Below are 24,037 nucleotides of genomic sequence, written 5' to 3' on the forward strand. Positions count from 1 at the left end.
TGCTGAGCACAGAGCACCACCTGGGGCTCAAACCCAGGATCTTGAGATCATGACCTGGGCCAAAACCAAGAGCTGGATGCTCAACCAACTGTGCCACCCAGGTGCCCTGATATACGGTATTTTATAAACAACATGATAACCAAAAATTTCTGTGTTTTAGGCTGACTTGAAAGGTTTTATCCTAATATTTAGTATTGAATAGGTAGCCAAAACTTGTTTTAAAAAGTATTTCTAAAGTCAAACAGAGAAAGACATGTATCATATGATCTCACTGATACGAGGAATTCTGAATCGCAGGAAACAAACTGAGGGTTGCTGGAGTGGGGGGTGGGGTGGGAGGGATGGGGTGGATGGGTGATAGACACTGGGGAGGGTATGTGCTCTGGTAAGTGCTGTGAATTGTGCAAGACTGTTGAATCTCAGATCTGTACCTCTGAAACAAATAATGCAATATATGTTAAGAAAAAAAAGAAGAAGAAGGTAGCAGGAGGGGAAGAATGAAGGGGGGGAAATCGGAGGGGTAGACGAACCATGAGAGACGATGGACTATGAAAAACAAACAGGGTTCTAGAGGGGAGGGGGGTGGGAGGATGGGTTAGCCTGGTGGTGGGTATTGAGGAGGGCACGTTCTGCATGGAGCACTGGGTGTTATGCACAAACAATGAATCATGGAACACTACATCTAAAACTAATGATGTAATGTATGGGGATTAACATAAGAATAAAAAAAATAATGATGAAAAAAAATTTAAAAAAAAGTATTTCTAGAATACCCACACATATGAAATATAGCACCTTATATACTAGCTGAAAATATTTTATTGATACTGAGTGTATCTATAACCAATGGCTCAGTTTCTTATTCTATTTCAGTGTATGATATTTGGATACATAGTTATGTAAATTTATATACATTTGTTTGTGAATGCTTTCGTAATGTTTAGAATTCTTCAAAACTTTCACACATTTTTAAAAACTGTATTAATATTCTGAGGACTAAAGTAGCTTTGGAGTAAAAAGTAGCTACAGGAATTCAGAGCCTCAGCGGCACCAGAGCCAGTGGTTCCAGTAAAGATGTGCATTTTCTAACTTCATCCTAGAGTCACTGAACAGAGGTGGAAAAGAGTTTCAGAGGACGCCATGGAACGGAGCAGATAGTGACAAATTGTAAAGATGCAAAGGAGATCTGGTTTTCAAAAGGCACCTGCCCCTAAGACTAAGAAAAAAATACTGCAGGAGTTTTTAATAGTTCTGTAAACGGGGTGTGGAGGAAGGGTGGAAAGGAGAGGAAAAGGAGGAATTCTACGATTAACCAGAAAACAAACTACTGAACCAATGGATTCTTCAAGAAAAGACAGTTCCTAGTGGCATAGTGAATGGGACCTGGGAAGTTACCTATTCATATAAATGCTTCAGTCAATCCTTAACAAAAACACAGTGGTATTTAACAACAGTGCACTGTTTCTTAGAGATTTTTACTTCTAGAGTTTATGACAATAAATTTAAGGTAGGGGGGCCCTAAGAATTAGCATTTTAAATAAGTACTCGTGTTATGACCCTGATATAAAAACATAGAAAATGGCTTTTATAATTTAATTGTCCAAAGAAAACAGAAGATGGCATTTTTCATTTAACGAAGGACACAAGACTAATGGGGAAAAAACAGTGAGTAACATCAACATGAAAAAATGTACGGACGAGCCTGTGAGAGTTAAAGTTGCCCAAAGGTGAGATATTAGTAAAAACTAAAACAGGAGAAGGTCCATGAAGAAAAGTGAAAATTAATCAAGACTTGCAATTGTAAGGGCACTTTAAATGAGGGAAGGTAAAAAAAAAAAAAAAAAAAAAGGACAAACAACATGAATGAAGGTATAGAGGCAAGAATTAGTGTGACATAAAAAGAGGCAGAAAAGCAGTTAACCTTACTAACGTGGTCAGTATGTAGAGTAAAATGAACTTGTAGGTCTCAGAATTGAGTTAAAATTTCGATGCAGGAAGATAAACACAGAGATCCCACAACTTTCTGAGCAGAATGCAACAGGGACTCTGGGATTAAGAAAAACCAGGGGAAGGAATACCACATGGGGTAGTTCACAGAGTCAAAGGACAATGAGGAGGCTGCTGTACTGAGCTGGGTGTACTAAAATGAGTAAGGGCGAAGGGAATGAGGAGGGGAGGATGTGCGAGGTACTGTGAAAGAACCATCACTAGTACCTTGGTCCTAGGTGTCAGGGGAGATGAGGCAGGATTCAGGATACCATCAGAAAATTAATGGTAGCTTTATTGAAGTATGGAGGCAGATGCAAATTTGAAGCGAAAGATAAAAGAGTTTGAGGTTAGATCAGGAAAACAAGACATACAAAAGGAAACACTCGAAGAGTAAGTGGAGACTTCCCTGCAGCACTTTGAAGAGGGTCTGGTATATTTCAAGAGCTTAAACTATGCACATGAAGGAAGCTCTTTAAGGGAGAAGGCATAGAGATGTTCAAGAAGCTGAGTCAAGCTTTCAGAGCAAATCTACATTTAGGATGCGGGGAAAGAAAGTATCTCTAATGTAGTAACAGAAGTAGGAAGAGAACTAAAAGGCTAACAGAAATCAAAGAAGGTGAGGACATTAAGAAAGACAAGGCTGTTAGCAACCTCAAGTGTCACAACAAGACAAGGAGGCTGAGAACTGGTTCTGCTGAATATGGCCTAGAGGAGAGTCTCCACCAGCAGGAGGAGGAGGAAAAAGTACTTAATACTTAGCTTTCTTTCCTTAAGCAAATAAAGAGAACGTTACATTATAGATTTGCATTCTACATAACAGCCAAAAGCAAAAATAGACAGGATAAATGTAACAAGTGGTACTTTCTTACATATTTCTAACTTGGAATTTACAAGTGTATAGTATACCTTGTCTTACTTAACCCTCTTAACCCTGCACAAACACAACTGCTAAAATACTATCTTTTGTTTGCATTTGTAAAAGGCAGGGGAAATACTCTGAATGTTATTGATGAAGGCCATTAAGGTAAATTCTAGATGCTTTTTTTTTTTCTGTAATTATATGTAGCAATGATTTGATCTATGCTATTTTATAAAAAACTATGTATTTTTTAAGATTTTACTTATTTATTTGACAGAAAGAGACACAGCGAGAGAGGGAACACAAGCAGGGGGAGCAGGAGAGGGAGAAGCAGACTTCCTGCTAAGCAGGGAGCCCGATGCGGGGCTCAATCCCAGGACCCTGGGATCATGACCTGAGCCGAAGGCAGATGCTTAACGACAGCCACCCAGGTGCCCCTATCAACAACTATTTTGACACCATATTTACCTCAAGCTGACTATTCTTTCTGTCTCCTTGATTACAGTTTTTGATATATTTCGGAGGTTTAGCAAATTCCTTTTGGGAGTTAGGTTTTTCTTTCAAAGTAGTGAGTTCCTCTTCGGTGGGTGAGACTTGACTTTCTGGCACTAGAATCTGTTGGAGAATGTGGAGAAAAGTATTTCAAACTGCAAACTGCAGGAAGTTCTCAAAAATCACTGGATGTCTTAGTAAAGCGCCCATTCATCCCACACTTACCAAAGTCAATTCTTTGTTTTCCATGTACTTAGTCAAAGTGACCCAACAAAAAACACCCACATTTTCAAACGTCCATAGACATAAAACAAGCTTTGGCATTAGTGGCAGGACATATATGCCTAATTTTTAAAGTTACCAAAATGATATTAATAACTATCTTCTGTACTAAAGTAAATGATCTTTAATAACACGTTTAAACAATCATGTACCTTAGTGGGGCACTCTATGTTGAGACAATTCATTTTTCAGATACTCACCGTCCAACATAATGCTGTGCAATTATTTAGGGTTCAACTTAGCTCAGTGATAAAAATCAAGTAAGTCAGACACATACCTGTGATCCACTTGCATCAAAAAGTATATGCACAGATGTTTTGGCAACCGAAATACCCTGTTTTCTGGTAAATTCCTAAAATTAAATTAATTCAAAGTGATGTCATTTTCTCCCAGTTCTTTCCATGTTAATGTATTTCCTGCATTTCCTTTCAAAACTCCCAAATTATCTCAAATCATTATTTTGTATATATAAATACCCTTTCTCCACACACAGTCTCTATTTTTCTTCCCCATAAATCTTCTGCACTGCTCTGAACTGAATGAGTCCCCCAAACTCATATATTGAAACCTACCCCCCAAGGTGATGGTGTTAGGAGGCGGGGCCTCTGGCAGGTGACTGCTTCATCAGGGCAGGGTCCTTGTGAATATGATCAGTGCCCCTATGAAATGAGACCCCAAAGGACTCCCTGACCCCTTCTGGCATGTGAGGACACAGTGAAAAGACAGCCACTGTGAAACAGGAAGCGGGGCCTCGGCCGAAAGTGTGTCTGCTGGTGCCAGTCATAGCCACCTAGCCTCCAGAGCTAGGAGAGACAGATGGAAGTGAATGGGGAGGCAGAGAAAAAGAAATGACAGAAGAGACAGAAAGAAAGGAGGTCTCTCATTTTCAGCCACCCCGTCTACGGTATTCGTGCTCCAGCAGCCTGAACAGACTACGACATGCGCTATCCAAGCCTGTCAACAGAGTAGCTCCCTGAAACTGAACCTGAATCGTCACCTTACTGACTCATCATGTCTTCCACAGTCCCAGAATGCATCTTCTCTAAATTTCACCCATCAATTTCCAAGGCCATTTCAAGTCCCATCTGAACAGCCTTTCCTTCATATCAGACTCTTAATGAGCATTCTCTTTTCTCAACTTCTACACCTGCCCCTTATTTACTTCTGAGGTAGATTCTCTAATTCTCACAAACACTGTTTAATATCTTAAAAACATGGTCTTGTCTTAATTCACTTTTTAAACACCTAGCAGGAATTCATTAAATATTTTGAATACTGCAGCTTATTTTGTCATCTGAGATTCTAACAGGTGTCTCAAGGATATGGCCTACAATCTGAGGGCTATTCCACAATAAAAATTTAAAGAACTAAAAATCAACATGTCATTTTAAGAATTCTAGGGAAAAAAATGAAACTTACAGCCCCTGGTAACCGAAAGTTTCCATAATTATGAAAATAAATATTAAAAAGAATCTTATGAAAATAAATGTTGAAAAGAATTTAAACACTTACCCTATATTTATGTGCACCAAAAATTTTTTGTGTCACACTAGTGATTTCTAATGATGCATCAAAATACAAAATCAATTCTTTCCCTTCTCTTTTACTAATTTTTACTATGTTTTTCAGAATTATGGTCAGCAGCTTCTTCGATTCTCTCACTGTATACAAACAAATCACACCAATTAGTTTATATTCATTTCTATGATACCACTCTCTAGGCATGTTATAAATAAGCCAGGTAGCATATTAATTAAATTGAAGTGAAATAAGATTAACTTTTAGGATTTAACAATCAATTCCAGCACTAACTACTTATGAAAACCAATCCAAATTTATTTTTCAGAGTCTGTTTCTTGATCTATGAATTACAAAGTAATACAATAACTAATGAGCTAAAGCCCTAAATATGCTGTGGACACTAATAGGTTCTTAATAAATACTCCTAGAACATATCTAAGAAAACTATTTGCTTAATTTAAAAGAGGCAAAGAAAATAACTTTAATTCCATAAGTAACTATATTTCTAGGCATAAGCATCCATTCAAGCATTTCTCTTAAATCCAGCTGTTACAAGCAAGTTGACAGTAGACAACTGTCAAACACCTTGAGTGCCAGGAAACTAAAGAAAGAATCAGGGCAATTCCTCCATTAATTCGCTGATCCACTGAAAATACTGTAAGTGCCAGTTTATAAGAGGTATTCACTTCCCTTCCTCTAAAAATTCACCGAAGAATCACTTGGCATCCAATTAATGTGCCTGTATTACGGACTAAAGGCCACTTATGGCCCTGTTCTACTTCTGATGGTACTCCTGTTGATGACTGACAAGTAGCCACACCTGCCCCCACCGTATATTTTTGGGCAGGAGGAAATCCTACATCCTGATGGAGATGGAGCATACCTAGTAGAAAAATTTGTCTCTACATGAAGAAAAGCTCTGCTGCCTACTTCATGACCTAATCTACAGGATAAATTATTCTGATTCCTATGAGGCTTACTCAAGCAGAGTATGTGTTGTCTGTTTTTGCAACTATATGGTCATGACAAACTTCCGCAGTAAAGTCCTTTGATGATTATAAGAATTATTAATTGCTTGAAGATAATGGTGACAGCTTCTAACTCAAAGAGTGCTGGTGGTTTTATTCTGGGGAAAAAAAGTCATGTGTTTCAAAAGTAACAAGTTTTCAGGCTTTAGAGTTGAAAGTTTGGGTGACTTTGAAGCGAATAATGTTTTGAATTCTGATGAATATTAGAAAATTTATAATCCTTATGGATATTTTTGATTATTATATTGCTCTGATATGATTTTTTTCCTGCAGCTTGCCACAAACTTATAGTAAATACAATATTTGTTTCACTGCTTACATAAACATATTAGAATTACTTCAAATATTGCTGAATGTTTTGTACCTTTTTGTACAAACTATTCCCCACATATACTGTGACTATCTATAAAGAATTTATTGATATTTGTTATATTTTATTGTGGGCTTTGTTGAAATTTTTGTTAGTTCCTTTAACTGCCTGGACTATATCATAGCTTGTTTTTAATTAGCAATATTACTATGATACCAGGAAAGTTATTTTGTTGTTTGCTAAAAAGCCAAGTATTTTGGGGTGCCTGGGAGGCACAGTCAATTGAGCATCCAACTCTTGGTTTTGGCTCAGGTCATGATCTCAGGGTTGTGAGACTGAGCCCTATGATGGGCTCCACACTTAGTGCAGAGTCTGCTTGTGACTCTCTCCCTCTTCCTCTCCTCCCAACGCACACGGGCATGTGAAAGCGTGCTCTCACTCTAAGTAAATCTTTAAAAAAAAAAAACTAAGTATTTATAGATAAACATATTTATATGAGATTCTAGTACACTATATGAATATAATAATGTTTTCTTCTGCAAAGGCATTTAAAAAAATTTTAAGATTGCCCATGGAGCCTTCATTTTATACATTCTTACATATTACATATAAAAGGGTCTCACTGCCTGCAATCCATCATGCTGCTGCTTCCCCATCCCCTCAGCCTGCAACTAATGAAATTCTTTTTCACTAGAAATATTGACTGACTTCCAGGTTCCTTTTTTTTTTTTTTTACTTCCATGACTGCTATTCATGTAAAAATTCAGATACTGCCCATTCCATATAGGTTACACTAGATTACCACTTTACTACAAAGGATATTAAAAGATACACATGAACAGCTAGGTGAAGAGATAGACAGTGTGAGTGAGGTTTGGAAGGGTCCGGAGCACAGGAGCTCCTGTCCCTGTGAAGTTTAGGGTGCACCACCCTCCTGGCATGAAGATTCATTATTATTCACCAACCAGGAAGCTCCAAAAAACCCCTTTTAATCTAAACATAAAGAACTTAATTTTTTATAAAAGTGTCCTCATAAAATTAGGACGAGTTATGTATTGGAAAATAAATCTTAAAAATCAAGTTATGCTATTACAACAATGAAAATAACTTTTTTTTTACCCAATTATGCACAACTACGTTTGGCAAGATGCAAAAGACAGAACTTTATTAGGAAGTGGAGGCAGTGATAAGCATGAAAATAAAGGGGAGTAAAGAAATTCAAAAAATATTAAGAGAAATACATGAACATGAAAAATGATTAGTTGAGGGAGAGGAAACAATCAAGAATGGCTTCTATATTGGGGGACCTGGAAGTTTTATCATACCATTTGTCAAAATAGGAAATAAAGGATGAGTATATAGAGCTTAGCTGAGAAATTAGGAAAAAGATTAAAAAATGAAAGTGTAGTCAACAGTGTCAAATGTGGGGGAAGGTTCAAGTATAAGGACTGAAAGTGTCCATATTGATATTAATAATAAACTATTATTTTGACATCTAAAATTTCAGTGGAGTGGGATGGAAAACAATGTAATAAGGACAGGATGAAAAGCAGGAGAAAAAAAGATTTAGTAAAAACTATCTTTCAAAATTGGCTATGAATGGAAAAAGAGTGAGACAACTAGAGGAAGATGAAGATCCAAGTAGGCTTTTTGTTTTAGAATGCAGTAACGGAGGTACCATAAAAATGTAAGATGTGAAAAAAAAGATATAAAAGTTAAAAAATAAGGGGGGGGGGGCGCGTGGGTGGCTCAGTCGGTTGAGCGACTGCCTTCGGCTCAGGTCATGATCCTGGAGTCCCGGGATCGAGTCCCGCATCGGGCTCCCTGCTCGGCGGGGAGTCTGCTTCTCCCTCTGACCCTCCTCCCTCTCATGCTCTCTCTTATTCTCTCTCTCGCAAATAAATAAAATCTTAAAAATAAAATAAAATAAGGGGCTCCTGGCTTGGTCAGTGGATCTTGTTCTAGGGGGTTCGAGCCCCAAGGTGGGTGTAGAGATTAAAGAAAATAAAAATCTTAAAAAAAAAAAAAAGTATGGGAAAAAACACTATGCTAAATGAAAAATGCCAGTCACAAAAAGATATATACTGTATGATTCCACTTAAAATAGTCAAATTCACAGAAGAAAAATGTAGAATGGTGGTTACCAGGGGCTGAGTGGATGGGCGGAAAAGGGAAGTTGATTAACGGGTATAGAGTTATAATTTGGCAAGATGACAAAAGTTCTGGAGATCTGTTTCACAACAACATGAATATACTTAACACTACTGAACCATACACTTAAAATAGTAAGGTAGTAAATTTTATGTTGTATTTATTTGTTTTTTAACCACAATTTAAAAAATTGGAAAAACTGGGTGAGGAGGTACATAGAAACTTTATATACCATTTTGGCAAGTTTTCTGTAATCTAAAACTATTCTAAAATTAAAAATTTATCCTACAAAAAGACCCAAATCAAACTTCCAGAAATGAAAAATACAACACGGGAGGTGAACATTATACAAGATAGGACCAACAACAGATTAGACACTGCTAAAGAAAATATTAATGACCATGAAATACAGCAATAGAAAAGTATTCAAATGAAAAAAAAGGGGTGGAAATCTGGGGTGGAAGGAGTGGAGAAACCACAGAATCAGTGAGCTGTGGGAAAACTTCAGGTAGCTTAGTGTATGTGTAATCAGACTCTCCAAAGGGAAGGAGAAGAAAGAATCAGCAGGAAAAAATATCTGAAGAATACTGGATAAAAACTTTAAATTTGATGAAAACTATGAACCCACAGAACAAAAGTCTCAATGAACCCCAAGAACAAACAACATGAAGAAAATCACACTAAAGCATGATATTGGCACTGTTTAAAACTAGTGATGAAGAGAAAATCTTAAAAGCATCCAGGGGTAAAAAGACTTTAAATAAAATGGAACGAACTAGAGAATGACAGTAGACTTCTCATCAGAAACAACACAAGCCAGGAGACAGTAGAGTAACATCTTTAAAGTAAACTGAACTAAAACAACAGGCAATCTAAAATTCGATATGTATCAAAAGTAATTTTCAAAAATGAAAACAAAATAAAAGATTTTTCTGATACATAAAAACTGAAAGAACTCATCACTGGTGTTGTACTACAAGAAATACTAGACAAGTCATTCAGGGAGAAGGAAAACAACACTAGGTAGAAATCTGAATCCACACAAAGGAAAACTCAACACTGGAAATGGTAAACGTGTAGGTAAATATAAAATACTTTTTAATCCATTTAAAAAATCTCTTTAAAACCTAATTGGCTGCATAAAGCAAAAAATCATTACACCATATTGCAAGGTTTCTGACACATGCAAAACAAAACAACAACAAACAAAGAAACAAACAAAAACCTTTTGTGTATATTGATAGCAATGGCATGAAAGCCAGGAAAGCAAATGTGCAAGTGCACTGTTGCAGGGTTCCCGTGCTACACATAAAAGGGTGTAGTATTACCTGAATAGACACACTATTAAGTTAAAAATGAATAGAATAAATCCTAAATCAACCACTAATTAAAGGGGGTATAAAGCCAACAAAGGAGATACAATAAAATCAGCTTTTACCCTGAGACACTAGAAACAGAAAAACAAATTAAAACCAAAGCAAAAAAATAAGTAAATAAACAAAAGAGCAGAGATCAACCAAGTGGAAAATAGAAAAACAATAGAGAAAAATCAATGAGACCAAAGGCTGGTTCTTTGACAATACCAATAAACTGATATTCCTCTTATCAGACTGATTAGGGAAAAAATATACAAGTTATAAACATCAGGAGTGACAGAATGGCCATCATAACAAGTCTACAGACATTACAAAGATACTAAGGGACCATAATAAACCACTTCATGCCACTAAAGTTGAATAAAATGGACAGATTACTAGAGAAAATTATCAGCTTACTCAAGAAGAAACAGATAACCTGAAACACTTTCTATTAAATAAACTGAATTTGTAGTTAAGAGTCTTCAACAAAGAACGGTGGCAGCCCAGACTGCTTCACTGGCAAACACTAGTAGGTACTTAAGAAACAGTATCAACTCCACTCACATTCTTACAGAAAACTGAAGACGATGGAAAACTTGCCAATTCATTTTTATGAGGCTAATACTGCCCTCACTCTGAAACTGAGACATTACAAGAAAACTGCAGACCTTCTAGTGCATAGAATACCAAATTCCTAAGTAAATTTCATAAATCAATTCCAATGATATATAAAAGGATAACGTACCAAAATCAAGTGGGGTTTATCCTAACAATGCAAAGTTGGTCTAACATTTGAAAATCAATGTATTTCTATTAAGGAACCAAACAAGAGAAACTATATATAATATCAATAGAGGCAGGAAAAGCATTTCCCCAAATCCAACATTTGTGATCAAGGAAGGCTTTCGCAGCAAATTAGGAATAAGAGAATTTCCTCAATTTGACAGAGGGCACACATGAAAAACTGCCACCATAAATACATCATGGTGAAAAAAAGGAATGCTTCCCCTGCCTAACATCAAAAACTAGGCAAAGACATCTACTCTCATCACTTCTACTCAACATTGTACTGAAGGTTCCAGGCAGTGCAATAAGGCAAGGTAAGATTGACCATATGAAGTGTTGCCAAGGATGTCAACTGGAACTCTTACACACTGGTGGTGAAAATGTAAAATGATAAAACTGCTTGGGACAACACTTTGGAAGTTTCTGAAAAAGGTAAACATATACTTATGTTTTGACAGAGCCACTACACTCCTAAGTATTTACCCAGGAGAAATAAAAGCATATATATACACATACATGGGAATAAGTATACATGAATACTCACAGCAGCATTTTATAATAGCTGAAAACTGGGAACATTCCAAGTACTCATCAAAAGGTGAACGGATAAACAAACTGAAGTATAACCATGCAATGGAATACCACTCAGCAATAAAAAGGAATAAACTATTAATACATGTAATGTGGCTAAATAAAAAATATATATCTAAATGTATATATTATATAAAAAATATACAAATGTCATATATAAACGTACATACTACACTTGTATAAAATATGTATTACATATATTTTTACATGTATATTTTATATATTACATAGATAGTACATATAATTATACATATTATATATACTAACATAAATATGCATATATATAGGTATATGCTGTATGATTCTATTTATAGAAACTGCAGAAAATGTAAACTTGTCCATGGCAGAGAAAATATCAGTGACTTCCTGGGGCTAGATCTTCCTAGGGATAGATCAAAAGGAGCATAAAGAACATTTAGGGGGACTGGATATATTTACTACCTTGAATTGCATAATAGTTTCATGTGTGTTTATACACGTGAAGACTCACCAACTTCCTCAACCTGATGGAAGGTAATCTACAAAAAACCTTCAGCTAACATCATGTTTGAGGGTCAAATACTACATGTTCTTTCCTAAGCAAAGATCATGAAGAATGCAAAGATGACCACTTTTACCACTTCTATCCAATACTGTACTAGAAGTTCTAGCTATTGCAGTAAGGCAAAGGTAGGAATAAAGGGAGGAAAAAATAAAGAGAGGAAGGAAGAAGAGGTAGGGGAGAGGGATAAAGAATTTCGTTAAGGAAGGCCATAAGGATCAGAAAGGAAGAAGTAAAACCTCTCTCTATTTGCAGATACCATGACGGACTACCTAGAATATCCCCAGGAATCCATGCTACAACTACTAGAACTAAATAGTGACTTTGGCAAGATTGTAGGATACAAGGTAAGTATTTCAAAATCAATTGTATTTTTACGTACCAGCAGAAAATATCTGGAAAATGAAATTAAAAACCAATTCTATTCACAATCATATAAGGTTAAGATTGAAGACTTGGGAATAAGTTCATCAAAGGATATGTAAGATTTCTACACTGAAAACAAGGCATTGTTAAGAGAAACCAAAGACCCAAATAAATGTAAAAATACACCATGTTTGTGGACTGAAATACTTACTATTGTTACAATGTTATTTCTCCCCATATCAAACTACAGTTGCAATTATAAATCTAGCAGGCTTTTTATAGCAATTGATAAGTCAACTCTAAAAGATATATGGAAATACAGAAGGTCTAGAATTTCTAAAATAGCCTTGAAAAAAACCACAATGTTGGAAGACTTACACTATCTGATTTCAAGACTAACTATAAATCTACAAAAATTAAAACAGTGTGGTACTACTTGCATAAGGAATGGCAAATAGATCCATGGGATGGAGTACAGCTTTAAGAAATAAAATGTGCACTTCTATCAGTCATTTGATTTTCAAAGAGGGAATCAATAAAATCCAGTGGGGAAAGGAAAATCTTTTCATCAAATAGTCCTGGAATAACTGCATGTCCATGGGAAAAAAATGAACCTCAACTCCTGTATCATACCATAACCAAATGTTATTTTGAGATGGATCATAATTCCAAACATAAAAGCTAAAACCACAAAGTTTTTATAGACAAACAAAAGAACATCTTTGTGACTTGGTAGTAGTCAAAAATTACTTAGGTCACACAAAGCAATAAGCACAATGAAAAAAGTGATCAAGTGGACTTCAAATTTAAAGACTTCTGCTCATTAAAGACACCCCTAAGAAAATAAATCAGCAAGATGCAGATGGGGAGAAAATACACATAGAACATCTATCTATCAAAGAATTGATACCCACGTATGTAAGAACTCAAAAACTTAATTAAAAAAAGACAGCCTAGAAAAAAAAAAGGACAAAATATTTAAACGGATACTGCACGAAGAGTATATATCAATGGCCACCAAGCAAATGCAAAAGTGCTCAATATTCATGGTCAAGAGGAATATGCAAGTAACAACTATCAAGAGATACCACATCCCCATTGAAATGCCTAAGATCTATCTTGATAGCTGAATGTGTGGTGCTACCAGTTGCCAAGTTGTAGGACTTCACCAGCAGTGTTACACGATTCCAGTTATATTAGTACAGGAACTAGATGTTTGGACCTCATCAAACTAATAGGATAAAAGGCAAGGGCCTTGAACATATTGACAAGAAAGTGACATGTGATCATAAGTTTTAGACTAAAGAAAAGTTCAGGAAGGAGTTGGGAAATTGGGGGTGGGGGAAATGTGGGTTCAGGGAATACTGATATTGAACTATCAAATTTATGAATGTGAATATATGAAAATGCTCACTTTGTTTTCGTTAGTCTATTTTTTTCCCCAGAGAGCATGCAACTGCTACTCCATGTGATCAGAGTCAAGAGGAGAGTTAGAGGAAACAAGTTAAATACCTTCAATGCTGTATATTTGTACTTTATCCTCAGGCACAATCACTGCTTCCCACTGATGATCCTTAAATTTAAAAACAGGTTTGACCATAAATAATTTACTCCTGCTTTAAATCTTCTTTAAACACCAGTTTAAAAACTTAAAAGTTATACAAACAATAATTATTTTATTTTATTTTTTATTTTTTAAAGATTTTATTTATTTGACAGAGAGAGACACAGCGAGAGAGGGAACACAAGCAGGGGGAGTGGAAGAGGGAGAAGCAGGCTTCCCGTGGAGCAGGGAGGCCGATGTGGGACTCGATCCCAGGACCCTGGGACCATGACCTGAGCCGAAGGCAGACGCTCAACGACTGAGCCACCCAGGCGCCCCAATAATTATTTTTTTATTAAGTATCACTAAGTAACACATTTCTTGCTCCATCAATTGATCGTGTCATACAGTACATGTGTCACATTTAATCTATTTGTTCACTTTTATGAAGGAAATACTGGGATGATTTCATAGTATAATGGTATAATTTCTTGTTTTTGACCAAAAAAGGAATTACTACCATTAATATTTATTAGAGGCTATCCTTTTTAAAAATGTTACCAAATCCTGTCATTTATGCTTTTGAAATAGTGTGAAATCCTATGCATTCCTCAATTCCCACTCACAGACTGCCCTTAGATTCAAACACTGAATGCATATGAATAATCACCATTATTTTCCCCTTCCCCCTTCCACGTGCTTTCATTGAAAATTTGTATAACTCAATAATACTGAATTCACAAAAAAAGCTACAGGAAAAATTAGATACCATTCCTAAAAGATGAGATCCTAAAACCTTCCACTAATCTTGTGAGGAAAATAGACCCCTTTCTTTTGTTATTTAAGGACAATTCATTTTACAGAAATTCACCTGAATCCTCAATCTCTTCACTAACTCCCTCCACTTCTTTGCCTTAATTGAAACCAGTCCATATGCTGAGGGCACCACCACCATTATGGCATCTCCAGTTAAGGTGCTAATTCTCCCATACCTCAAAGCCTCAGGGTCAGGAGGAAAGTGTTGCTATCCTCTTCTCTGCCCCAAAGCTTTGAGCAGCTTCTTATTTTCTATGTGTAAAAACACTTGCTCCTTTGAGGCACATGTCAGATGGTTGTTAACTTCAAAGTGATGCTTCCTGGTTTATTGCCTTCCTTTTTAAGAAATTTTATATTATGGAAATTTTCGTAATTTTTATTTATTTTTATTTTTTAACTTAAATTTAATTAGCATATAGTGTATTATTAGTTTCAGAGGTAGAGTTCAGTGATTCATCAGTCTTATATAACACCCAGCGCTTGTTATATCACGTGCCCTCCTTAATGCCCATCACCCAGTTACCCCATCCCGCCACCTGCCTCCCCTCTAGCTACCCTCAGTTTGTTTCCTATGATTAAAAGTCTCTTATGGTTTCTCTCCCTAATTTCATTTTGATGGACATCTGGGCTCTTTCCATATTTTGGCTATTGTGGACATTGCTGCTATGAATATTGGGGTGCGGGTACACCTCAGAATCACCACCTTCGTATCTTTGGGGTAAGTACCAGGAGTGCAATTGCTGGGTCATAGGGTAGCTCTATTTTCAACTTCTTGAGGAACCTCCCTACTGATTTTCAGAGTGGCTGCACCAGCTTGCATTCCCACCAACAGAGTAGGAGGGTTCCCCTTTCTCCACATCCCCTTTCTCCACATTCCCCACATCTGTTGTTTCCTGACATGTTAATTGTAGCCATTCTGACTGGTGTGAGGTGGTATCTCATTGTGGTTTTGATTTGTATTTCCCCGATGCCAAGTGATGTGGAGCATTTTTTTATGTGTCTGTTGGCCATTTGGATGTCTTCTTTGCACAAATGTCTGTTCATGTCTTCTGTCCATTTCTTGATTGGATTATTTGTTCTTTGGGTATTGAGTTTAATAAGTCCTTTATAGGTTTTAGATACTAGCCCTTTATCTGGTAAGAAATTTGCAAATATCTTCTCCCATTCTATACCTTCTCTTTTGGTTTTGTTGAATGTTTCCTTTGCTATGCAAAAGATTATCTTTTTTCTAAATTTTATTTTATTATGTTATGTTAATCACCATACATAATTAGTTTCTGATGTAGTGTTCCATGATTCATTGTTTGCATATAACACCCAGTGCTCCATTCAATACGTGCCCTCTTTAATACCCATCACCAGGCTAACCCCACTCCCTTCCCCTCTAGAACCCTCAGTTTGTTTCTCAGAGTCCATAGTCTCTCATGGTTCGTCTCCCCCTCTGAATCCCCCCTCTTCATTTTTCCCTTCCTACTATCTTCTTTTTTTTTTTAACATATAATGTATTATTTTTTTCAGAGGTACAGGTCTGTGATTCATCAGTCTTACATGATTGACAGCACTCACGATAGCACATACCCTCCCCAATGTCTATCACCCAGCCACCCTATCCCTCCCACCCCCCACCACTCCAGCAACCCTCAGTTTATTTCCTAAGATTAAGAATTCCTCATATCAGTGAGATCATATGATACATGTCTTTTTCTGATTGACTTATTTCGCTTAGCATAATACCCTCTAGTTCCATCCATGTCGTTGCAAATTTTAGATTTTGGGTTTTTTGATGGCTAAATAATATTCCATTATTTATATTATATATATCCTATATATATATGGATATATATATACACATACCACATCTTCTTTATCCATTCATCTGTTGATGGACATCTTGGCTCTTTCCACAGTTTGGCTATTGTGGACGTTGCTGCTATAAACATTGGGGAGCAGGTGCCCCTTTATATCACTACATTTGTATGTTTGGGGTAAATACCCAGTAGTGCAATTGCTGGGTTGTAGGGCAGCTCTATTTTCAACTTTTTGAGGAACCTCCATACTGTTTTCCAGAGAGGCTGCACCAGCTTGCATTCCCACCAACAGTATAGGAGGGTTCCCCTTTTTCCGCATCCTCGCCAACATCTGTCATTTCCTGACTTGTTAATTTTAGCCATTCTGTCTGGTGTGAGGTGGTATCTCATTGAGGTTTTGATTTGGATTTCCCTGATGCCAAGCAATGTTGAGCACTTTTTCATGTGTCTGTTGGCCATTTGGATGTCTTCTTTGCACAAATGTCTGTTCATGTCTTCTGCCCATTTTTTTTATTGGATTGGTTGTTCTTTGGGTGTTGAGTTTGATAAGTTCCTTATAGATTTTGGATACTAGCCCTTTATCTGATGTGTCATTTGCAAATATCTTCTCCCATTCTGTCGGTTGACTTTTGGTTTTGTTGACTGTTTCCTTTGCTGGGCAAAAGCTTTTTATCTTGATGAAGTCCCAACAGTTCATTTTTGCCCTTGCTTCCCTTGCTTTGGCAATGTTTCTAGGAAGAAGTTGCTGCAGCTGTGGTCGAAGAGGTTGCTGCCTGTGTTCTCCTCTAGGATTTTGATGGATTCCTGTCTCACATTTAGGTCTTTCATCCATTTTGAGTCTATTTTTGTGTGTGGTATAAGGAAATGGTCCAATTTCATTCTTCTGCACGTGGCTGTCCAATTCTCCCAATACCATTTGTTGAAGAGACTGTCTTTTTTCCATTGGATATTATTTCCTGCTTTGTTGAAGATTAGTTGACCATAGAGTTGAGGGTCCGTTTCTGGGCTCTCTATTCTGTTCCATTGATCTATCTGTCTGTTTTTGGGCCAGTACCATACTGTCTTGATGATGACAGCTTTGCAATAGAGCTGGAAGTCCAGAATTGTGATGCCACCAGCTTTGCTTTTCTTTTTCAACATTCCCCTGGCTATTCGGGGTCTTTTCTGGTTCCATACAAATTTTAGGATTATTTGTTCCATTTCTTTGAAAAAAGTGGATGGTATTTTGATGGGGATTGCATTAAATGTATAGATTGCTCTGGGTAGCATTGACATCTTCACAATATTTGTTCTTCCAATCCATGAGCATGGAATGTTTTTCCATTTCTTTGTGTCTTCCTCAATTTCCTTCATGAGTATTTTATAGTTTTCTGAATACATATTCTTTGCCTCTTTGGTTAGATTTATTCCTAAGTATCTTATGGTTTTGGGTGCAATTGTAAATGGGATCGACTCCTTAATTTCTCTTTCTTCTGTCTTGTTGTTGGTGTATATAAATGCAACTGATTTATGTGCATTGATTTTATATCCTGCCACTTTACTGAATTCCTCTATGATTTCTAGCAGTTTTGGGGTGGAGTCTTTTGGATTTTCCACATAAAGTATCATATCTGCAAAGAGTAAGAGTTTGACTTCTTCTTTGCTGATTTGGATGCCTTTTATTTCTTTTCGTTGTCTGATTGCTGTGGCTAGGACTTCTAGTACTATGTTGAATAGCAGTGGTGAAAGTGGACATCCCTGCTGTGTTCCTGTCCTTTGGGGGAAACCTCTCAGTTTTTCCCCATAGAGAATGATATTCACTGTGGGTTTTTCATAGATGGCTTTTATGATATTGAGGTATGTACCCTCTATCCCTACACTCTGAAGAGTTTTAATCAAGAAAGGATGCTGTACTTTGACAAATGCTTTGTCTGCATCTATTGAGAGGATCATATGTTTCTTGTTCTTTCTTTTATTAATGTATTGTATCACATTGATTGATATGACGATGTTGAACCAAGCTTGCAGGCCAGGAATAAATCCCACTTGGTTGTAGTGAATAATCCTTTTAATGTACTGTTGGATCCTACTGGCTTGTATTTTGGCGAGAATTTTTGCATCCATGTTCATCAGGGATTATTGGTCTATAATTCTCCTTTTTGATTGGGTCTTCGTCTGGTTTTGGGATCAAGGTAATGCTGGCCTCATAAAATGAGTTTGGAAGTTTTCCTTCCATTTCTATTTTTTGGAACAGTTTCAGAAGAACAGATATTAATTCTTCTTGAAATGTTTGGTAGAATTCCCCCTGGGAAGCCATCTGGCCCTGGGCTCTTGTTTGTTGGGAGATTTTTGATGACTGCTTCAATTTCCTTAGTGGTTATAGGTCTGTTCAGGTTTTCTATTTCTTCCTGGTTCAGTTTTGGTAGTTGATACATCTCTAGAAATGCATCCATTTCTTCCAGATTATCTAATTTGCTGGCATAGAGTTGCTCATAATATGTTCTTATAATTGTGTGTATTTCTTTGGTGTTGGTTGTGATCTCTCCTCTTTCATTCATGATTTTATTTGGGTCACTTCTCTTTTCTTTTTGATAAGTCTGGCCGGGGGTTTATCAATCTTGTTAATTCTTTTAAAGAACCAGCTCCTAGTTTCGTTGATCTGTTCTACTGTTCTTTTGGCTTCTATTGCATTGATTTCTGCTCTGATCTTTATTATTTCTCTTCTCCTGCTGGGTTTAACCTTTATTTGCTGTTATTTCTCCAGATCCTTTAGGTGGAGGGTTAGGTTGTGTATTTGAGACCTTTCTTGTTTCTTGTATTGCTATATACTTTCCTCTCAGGACCGCCTTTGCTGCATTCCAAAGATTTTGAACAGTTGTGTTTTCATTTTCATTGGTTTCCATGAATTTTTTAATTCTTAATTTCCTGGTTGACCCACTTATTCTTTTGTAGCATGCTCTTTAGCCTCCATGTATTTGAGTTCTGACTTTCCTCTTGTGGTTAAACATTGTGGTCTGAAAATATGCAGGGAATGATCCCAGTCTTTTGGTATCAGATGAGACCTGATTTGTGACCCAGGATGTGATCTATTCTGGAGAATGTTCCATGGACACTAGAGAAGAATGTGTATTCTGTTGCTTTGGGATGGAATGTTCTGAATATGTCTGTGAAGTCCATTTGGTCCAGTGTGTCACTTACTTATTTATTTTTTAAATTTTATTTTATTATGTTAATCACCATACATCATTAGTTTTTGATGTAGCGTTCCATGATTCATTGTTTGTGTATAACACCCAGTGCTCCATCCAATACATGCCCTCTTTAATACCCATCACCAGGCTAATCCATCCCAGCAAACCCCTCCCCTCTAGAACCCTCAGTTCGTTTCTCAGAGTCCATAGTCTCTCATGGTTCGTCTCCCCCTCCGATGCCCCCCTTCATTTTTCCCTTCCTATCTTTTTTTTTTTTTAACATATAATGTATTTTTTTCAGAGGTACATGTCTGTGATTGATCAGCCAATGTCTATAGCAGCAATGTCCACAATAGCCAGTGTGTCATTTAAAGTCTTTATTTCCTTGTTGATCTTTTGCTTGATGATCTGTCCATTTCAGTGAGGGGGGTGTTGTTGTCGATGTGTTTCTTTGATTTTGTTATTAATTGGCTTATATAATTGGCTGCTCCCATGTTAGGGGCATAGATATTTACAACTGTTAGATCTTCTTGTTGGACAGACATTTTAAGTAGGATAAAGAGTCCCTTCCTCTTCTCTTACTATAGTCTTTGGTTTAAAATCGAATTTGTCTGATATAAGGATTGCCACCCCAGCTTTCTTTTGGTGTCCATTAGCATGGTAAATGGTTTTCCACCCCCTCACTTTCAATCTGGATGTGTCTTTGGGTCTAAAATGAGTCTCTTGCAGACAGCATATTGATGGGTCTTGTATCTTTATCCAATCTGATAGTCTGTGTCTTTTGATTGGGGCATTGAGCCCATTAACATTCAGGGTAACTATTGAAAGATAAGAATTTAGTGCCACTGTATTGCTTGTAAGGTGACTGTTACTGTATATTGTCTGTGTTCCTTTCTGGTCTATGTTACTTTTAGGCTCGCTCTTTGCTTAGAGGACCCCTTTCAATATTTCTTGTAGGGCTGGTTTCGTGTTTGCAAATTCCTTTAGTTATTTTATGTCCTGGAAGCTTTTTATCTCTCCTTCTATTTTCAATGAAAGCCTAGGTGGATATAGTATTCTTGGCTGCATAATTTTCTCATTTAGTGCTCTAATATATCATGCCAGTCCTTTCTGGCCTGCCAGGTCTCTGTGGATAGGTCTGTTGCCAATCTAATGTTTCTACCACTGTAGGTTACAGACCTCTTGTCCCGAGCTACTTTCAGGATTTTCTCTTTATCTCTGAGACTTGTAAATTCTTCTATTAGATGTCGGGGTGTTGACCTATTTTTATTGATTTTGAACGGGGTTCTCTGTGCCCCCTGGATTTTGATGCCTGTTTCCTTCCCCAAATTAGGGAAGTTCTCTGCTATAATTTGCTCCAATATACCTTCTGCCCCTCTCTCTCTTTCTTCTTCTTCTGGGATCCCAATTATTTTAATATTGTTTTGTCTTATGGTATCACTTATCTGTCGAATTCTGCCCTCATGATCCAGTAGTTGTTTATCTCTTTTTCTCAGCTTCTTTATTCTCCATCATTTGGTCTTCTATATCACTAATTCTCTCTTCTGCCTCATTTATCCTAGCAGATAGAGCCTCCATTTTTTATTGCACCTCATTAATAGCCTTTTTGATTTGGACTTGGTTAGATTTTAGTTCTTTTATTTCTCCAGAAAGGGTTTCTCTAGTATCTCCCATGCTTTTTTCAAGCCCAGCTAGTATCTTTATAATTGTCATTCTGAACTCTACTTCCGACATCTTACTAATGTCCGTACTGATTAGGTCCCAGGCAGTCGGTACTGCCTCTTGTTCTTTTTTTTGAGGTGAGTTTTTCTGTCTTGTCATTTTGTCCAGAGGAGAACAGATGAATGAGAGAACAAAATGCTAACAGTGTAACAACGACCCCAGAAAAATATACACTAAACAAATCAGAAGAGACCTGAAGCTGGGGGAAAAGAAAGGGAAAGAAAGAAAAAAGAAGAAAAGAAAAAGAAAAAAAAAAGAATACGATCAAATATAATCAGACTGGTTAATAGATCAGTGCCACACACTAGATTATGGGCATATTTTGGTCTGTTAGAAGAAACTGCCTCCCAAAATTTTAAAGAATGAAAAACATATATATGTACAAAAATAAGGGCAAATATGATGAAAGGATGGAATATGACTGTAGAGATGAAAATTAGAAAAGATTTTATAAAAGAAATTGGCAAGTTGGTTGAAAAAAGAAAGAAGAGAAATTTAAAAAAAAAGGAGAGAATGTGATCAGGCAGGAGACTAGAAGAAAGCCATACACTAGAGATTTAGGGTATATTTTGGTCTGTTAGAAGAAACTGTAACCCAAAATTTTAAAGAGAGAAAAACCTATATACCAAAAATAAGGTTAACTACAATGAAGGGATAGAATATGACTCTAAAAATGAAAAATAAAAAAGATTTTTAAAAAAAGGGATAAGATGCTGGTTGAAAAAGGGAAAAAGAAAACTTCAAAAAAATAAAGAAAAAGAAAAAAAAATTTTAAAAATTAACTTTGAAAGACTAAAGAATCAGGGGGGAAAAAGCCATGAATTCTATGTGTGTATTCCCATAGTGCTGGTGTTCTGCCGGTCTCATTAATCAGTAAACTTGGTCTTGGCTGGCTGTTCTTGCTGATCTTCTGGGGGAAGGGCCTGTTGCCGTGGTTCCCAAATGTCTTTGCTGGAGGCGGACTTGCCCCGCCCTTGCCGGGTCTGGGCTAAGTAATCTGCTCGGGTTTGCTCTTGGGAGCTTTTGTTCCCTGCGAGCTTTCCATACAGATTTGGAGAACGAGAGTGAAAATGGTGGCCTCCCAATCTCCACCCCAGGAGCCAAGAACTTGGGGCCCCACTCCTCAGTGAGCTCCCAGAGAAAAGCAGTCAATCACTCCCGTCTCCCTGGTCTCCGGCCGCACTCCATGCTCACCCGGCCTGTGACCAAGCGTTTCTATCTCTGGCACCCAACTCAGTGTGGAGTCTCCAAATCCAGCAGATCCCCGCAGTGTGCTCCTGTGCCACTTCTCCCGGGGGAGGAAGGGGAGTCTCTGTGGATCTGCCACTTGTTGGGTCCCTGCTGGAGAAGCAGTGGCCCGACTGGGCCGCAGATCACAGTTTATGGCAACCCCGAGCTGAGAGCCCACGCCTCGGCTCTGTCTCTACAGCTGGCTTCCCTGCTCCAATACCTGGGAGCTCTGCCACACTCAGGTACCCCTGGTCTTTCTGTGACTCCGAGGATCCTGAGACTACATTGTCCCAGTGAGGGTTCCACCCCCCGCTTAGCCACTGGAGCAACCTCCCTCAGTGAAGCAGACTTCTAAAAGTCCCGATTTTGTGCTCTGCAGCTCTATCACTTGCAGGTAGTGGCTGACAGAGGCCCCCTCCCCCGCCATCTATCTTCCCGAATATCGCCTCAGATTCACTTCTCCGCACGTCCTACCGTCCAGAAAGTGGTCGCTTTTCTGTTCAGAGAGTTGCTATTATTCTTCGATCTCCTGTTGAGTTCGTAGGTGTTCAGAATCGTTTAATCCCTATCTAGCTGAATTCCTGGGACCAGACGAAATTTAGATCTCTTACTCCTCCATCATCTTGCTCCTCCTCCTCAAAAGCTTTTTATCTTGAAACCCCAATAGTTCATTTTTCCCTGTTTCCCTTGCCTTTGGAGACTGGTCTAGCAAGACGTTGCTGTGACTGAGGTCAAAGAGGTTGCTGCCTGTGTTCTCCTCTAGGATTTTGATGGATTCCTGTCTCACATTTAGGTCTTTCATCCATTTTGAGTCTATTTTTGTGTGTGGTGTAAGGAAATGGTCCAGTTTCATTCTTCTGCACGTGGCTGTCCAATTCTCCCAATACCATTTGTTGAAGAGACTGTCTTTTTTCCATTGGATATTATTTCCTGCTTTGTTGAAGATTAGTTGACCATAGAGTTGAGGGTCCATTTCTGGGCTCTCTATTCTGTTCCATTGATCTATGTGTCTGTTTTTGGGCCAGTACCATACTGTCTTGATGATGACAGCTTTGTAATAGAGCTGGAAGTCCGGAATTGTGATGCCACCAGCTTTGCTTTTCTTTTTCAACATTCCCCTGGCTATTCGGGGTCTTTTCTGGTTCCATACAAATTTTAGGATTATTTTTTCCAGCTTTTTGAAAAGTGTTGATGGTATTTTCATAGGGATTGCATTGAATGTATAGACTGCTCTGGGTAGCAAAGACATTTTCACAATATTTGTTCTTCCAATCCATGAGTATGGAATGTTTTTTTTATTTATTTTTAAAATCTTTTTTTTAATAAAGATTTATTTATTTATTTGACAGAGACAGAGATAGCGAGAGCAGGAACACAAGCAGCGGGAGTGGGAGAGGGAGAGCAGGCTTCCCACTGAGGAGGGAGCCCAACGTGGGACTCGATCCCAGGACCCTGGGATCATGAACTGAGCCGA

General features: G+C 37.6%; 1 protein-coding gene across 2 annotated transcripts in view; it reads right to left on the reverse strand.

Moving 5' to 3' along the window:
- Nucleotides 1-24,037, reverse strand: part of SYCP2 (synaptonemal complex protein 2) — a 76,837-nt gene that overhangs the window by 32,996 nt on the left and 19,804 nt on the right. For both annotated transcript variants that reach the window (XM_035025498.1, XM_035025497.1), the window contains 4 exons: nt 13,787-13,847; nt 5,135-5,283; nt 3,900-3,974; nt 3,317-3,463 (listed from right to left, as the gene is read on the reverse strand). In XM_035025498.1, coding sequence (XP_034881389.1) covers nt 3,317-3,463; nt 3,900-3,974; nt 5,135-5,283; nt 13,787-13,847 — 432 coding nt within the window. The remainder of the gene's footprint in view (nt 1-3,316; nt 3,464-3,899; nt 3,975-5,134; nt 5,284-13,786; nt 13,848-24,037) is intronic.

The sequence above is a fragment of the Mirounga leonina genome, unplaced genomic scaffold, assembly GCF_011800145.1.
Source record: "Mirounga leonina isolate KUSES-001 unplaced genomic scaffold, KU_Mleo_1.0 Mir_195, whole genome shotgun sequence".
Lineage (NCBI taxonomy): Eukaryota > Metazoa > Chordata > Mammalia > Carnivora > Phocidae > Mirounga > Mirounga leonina.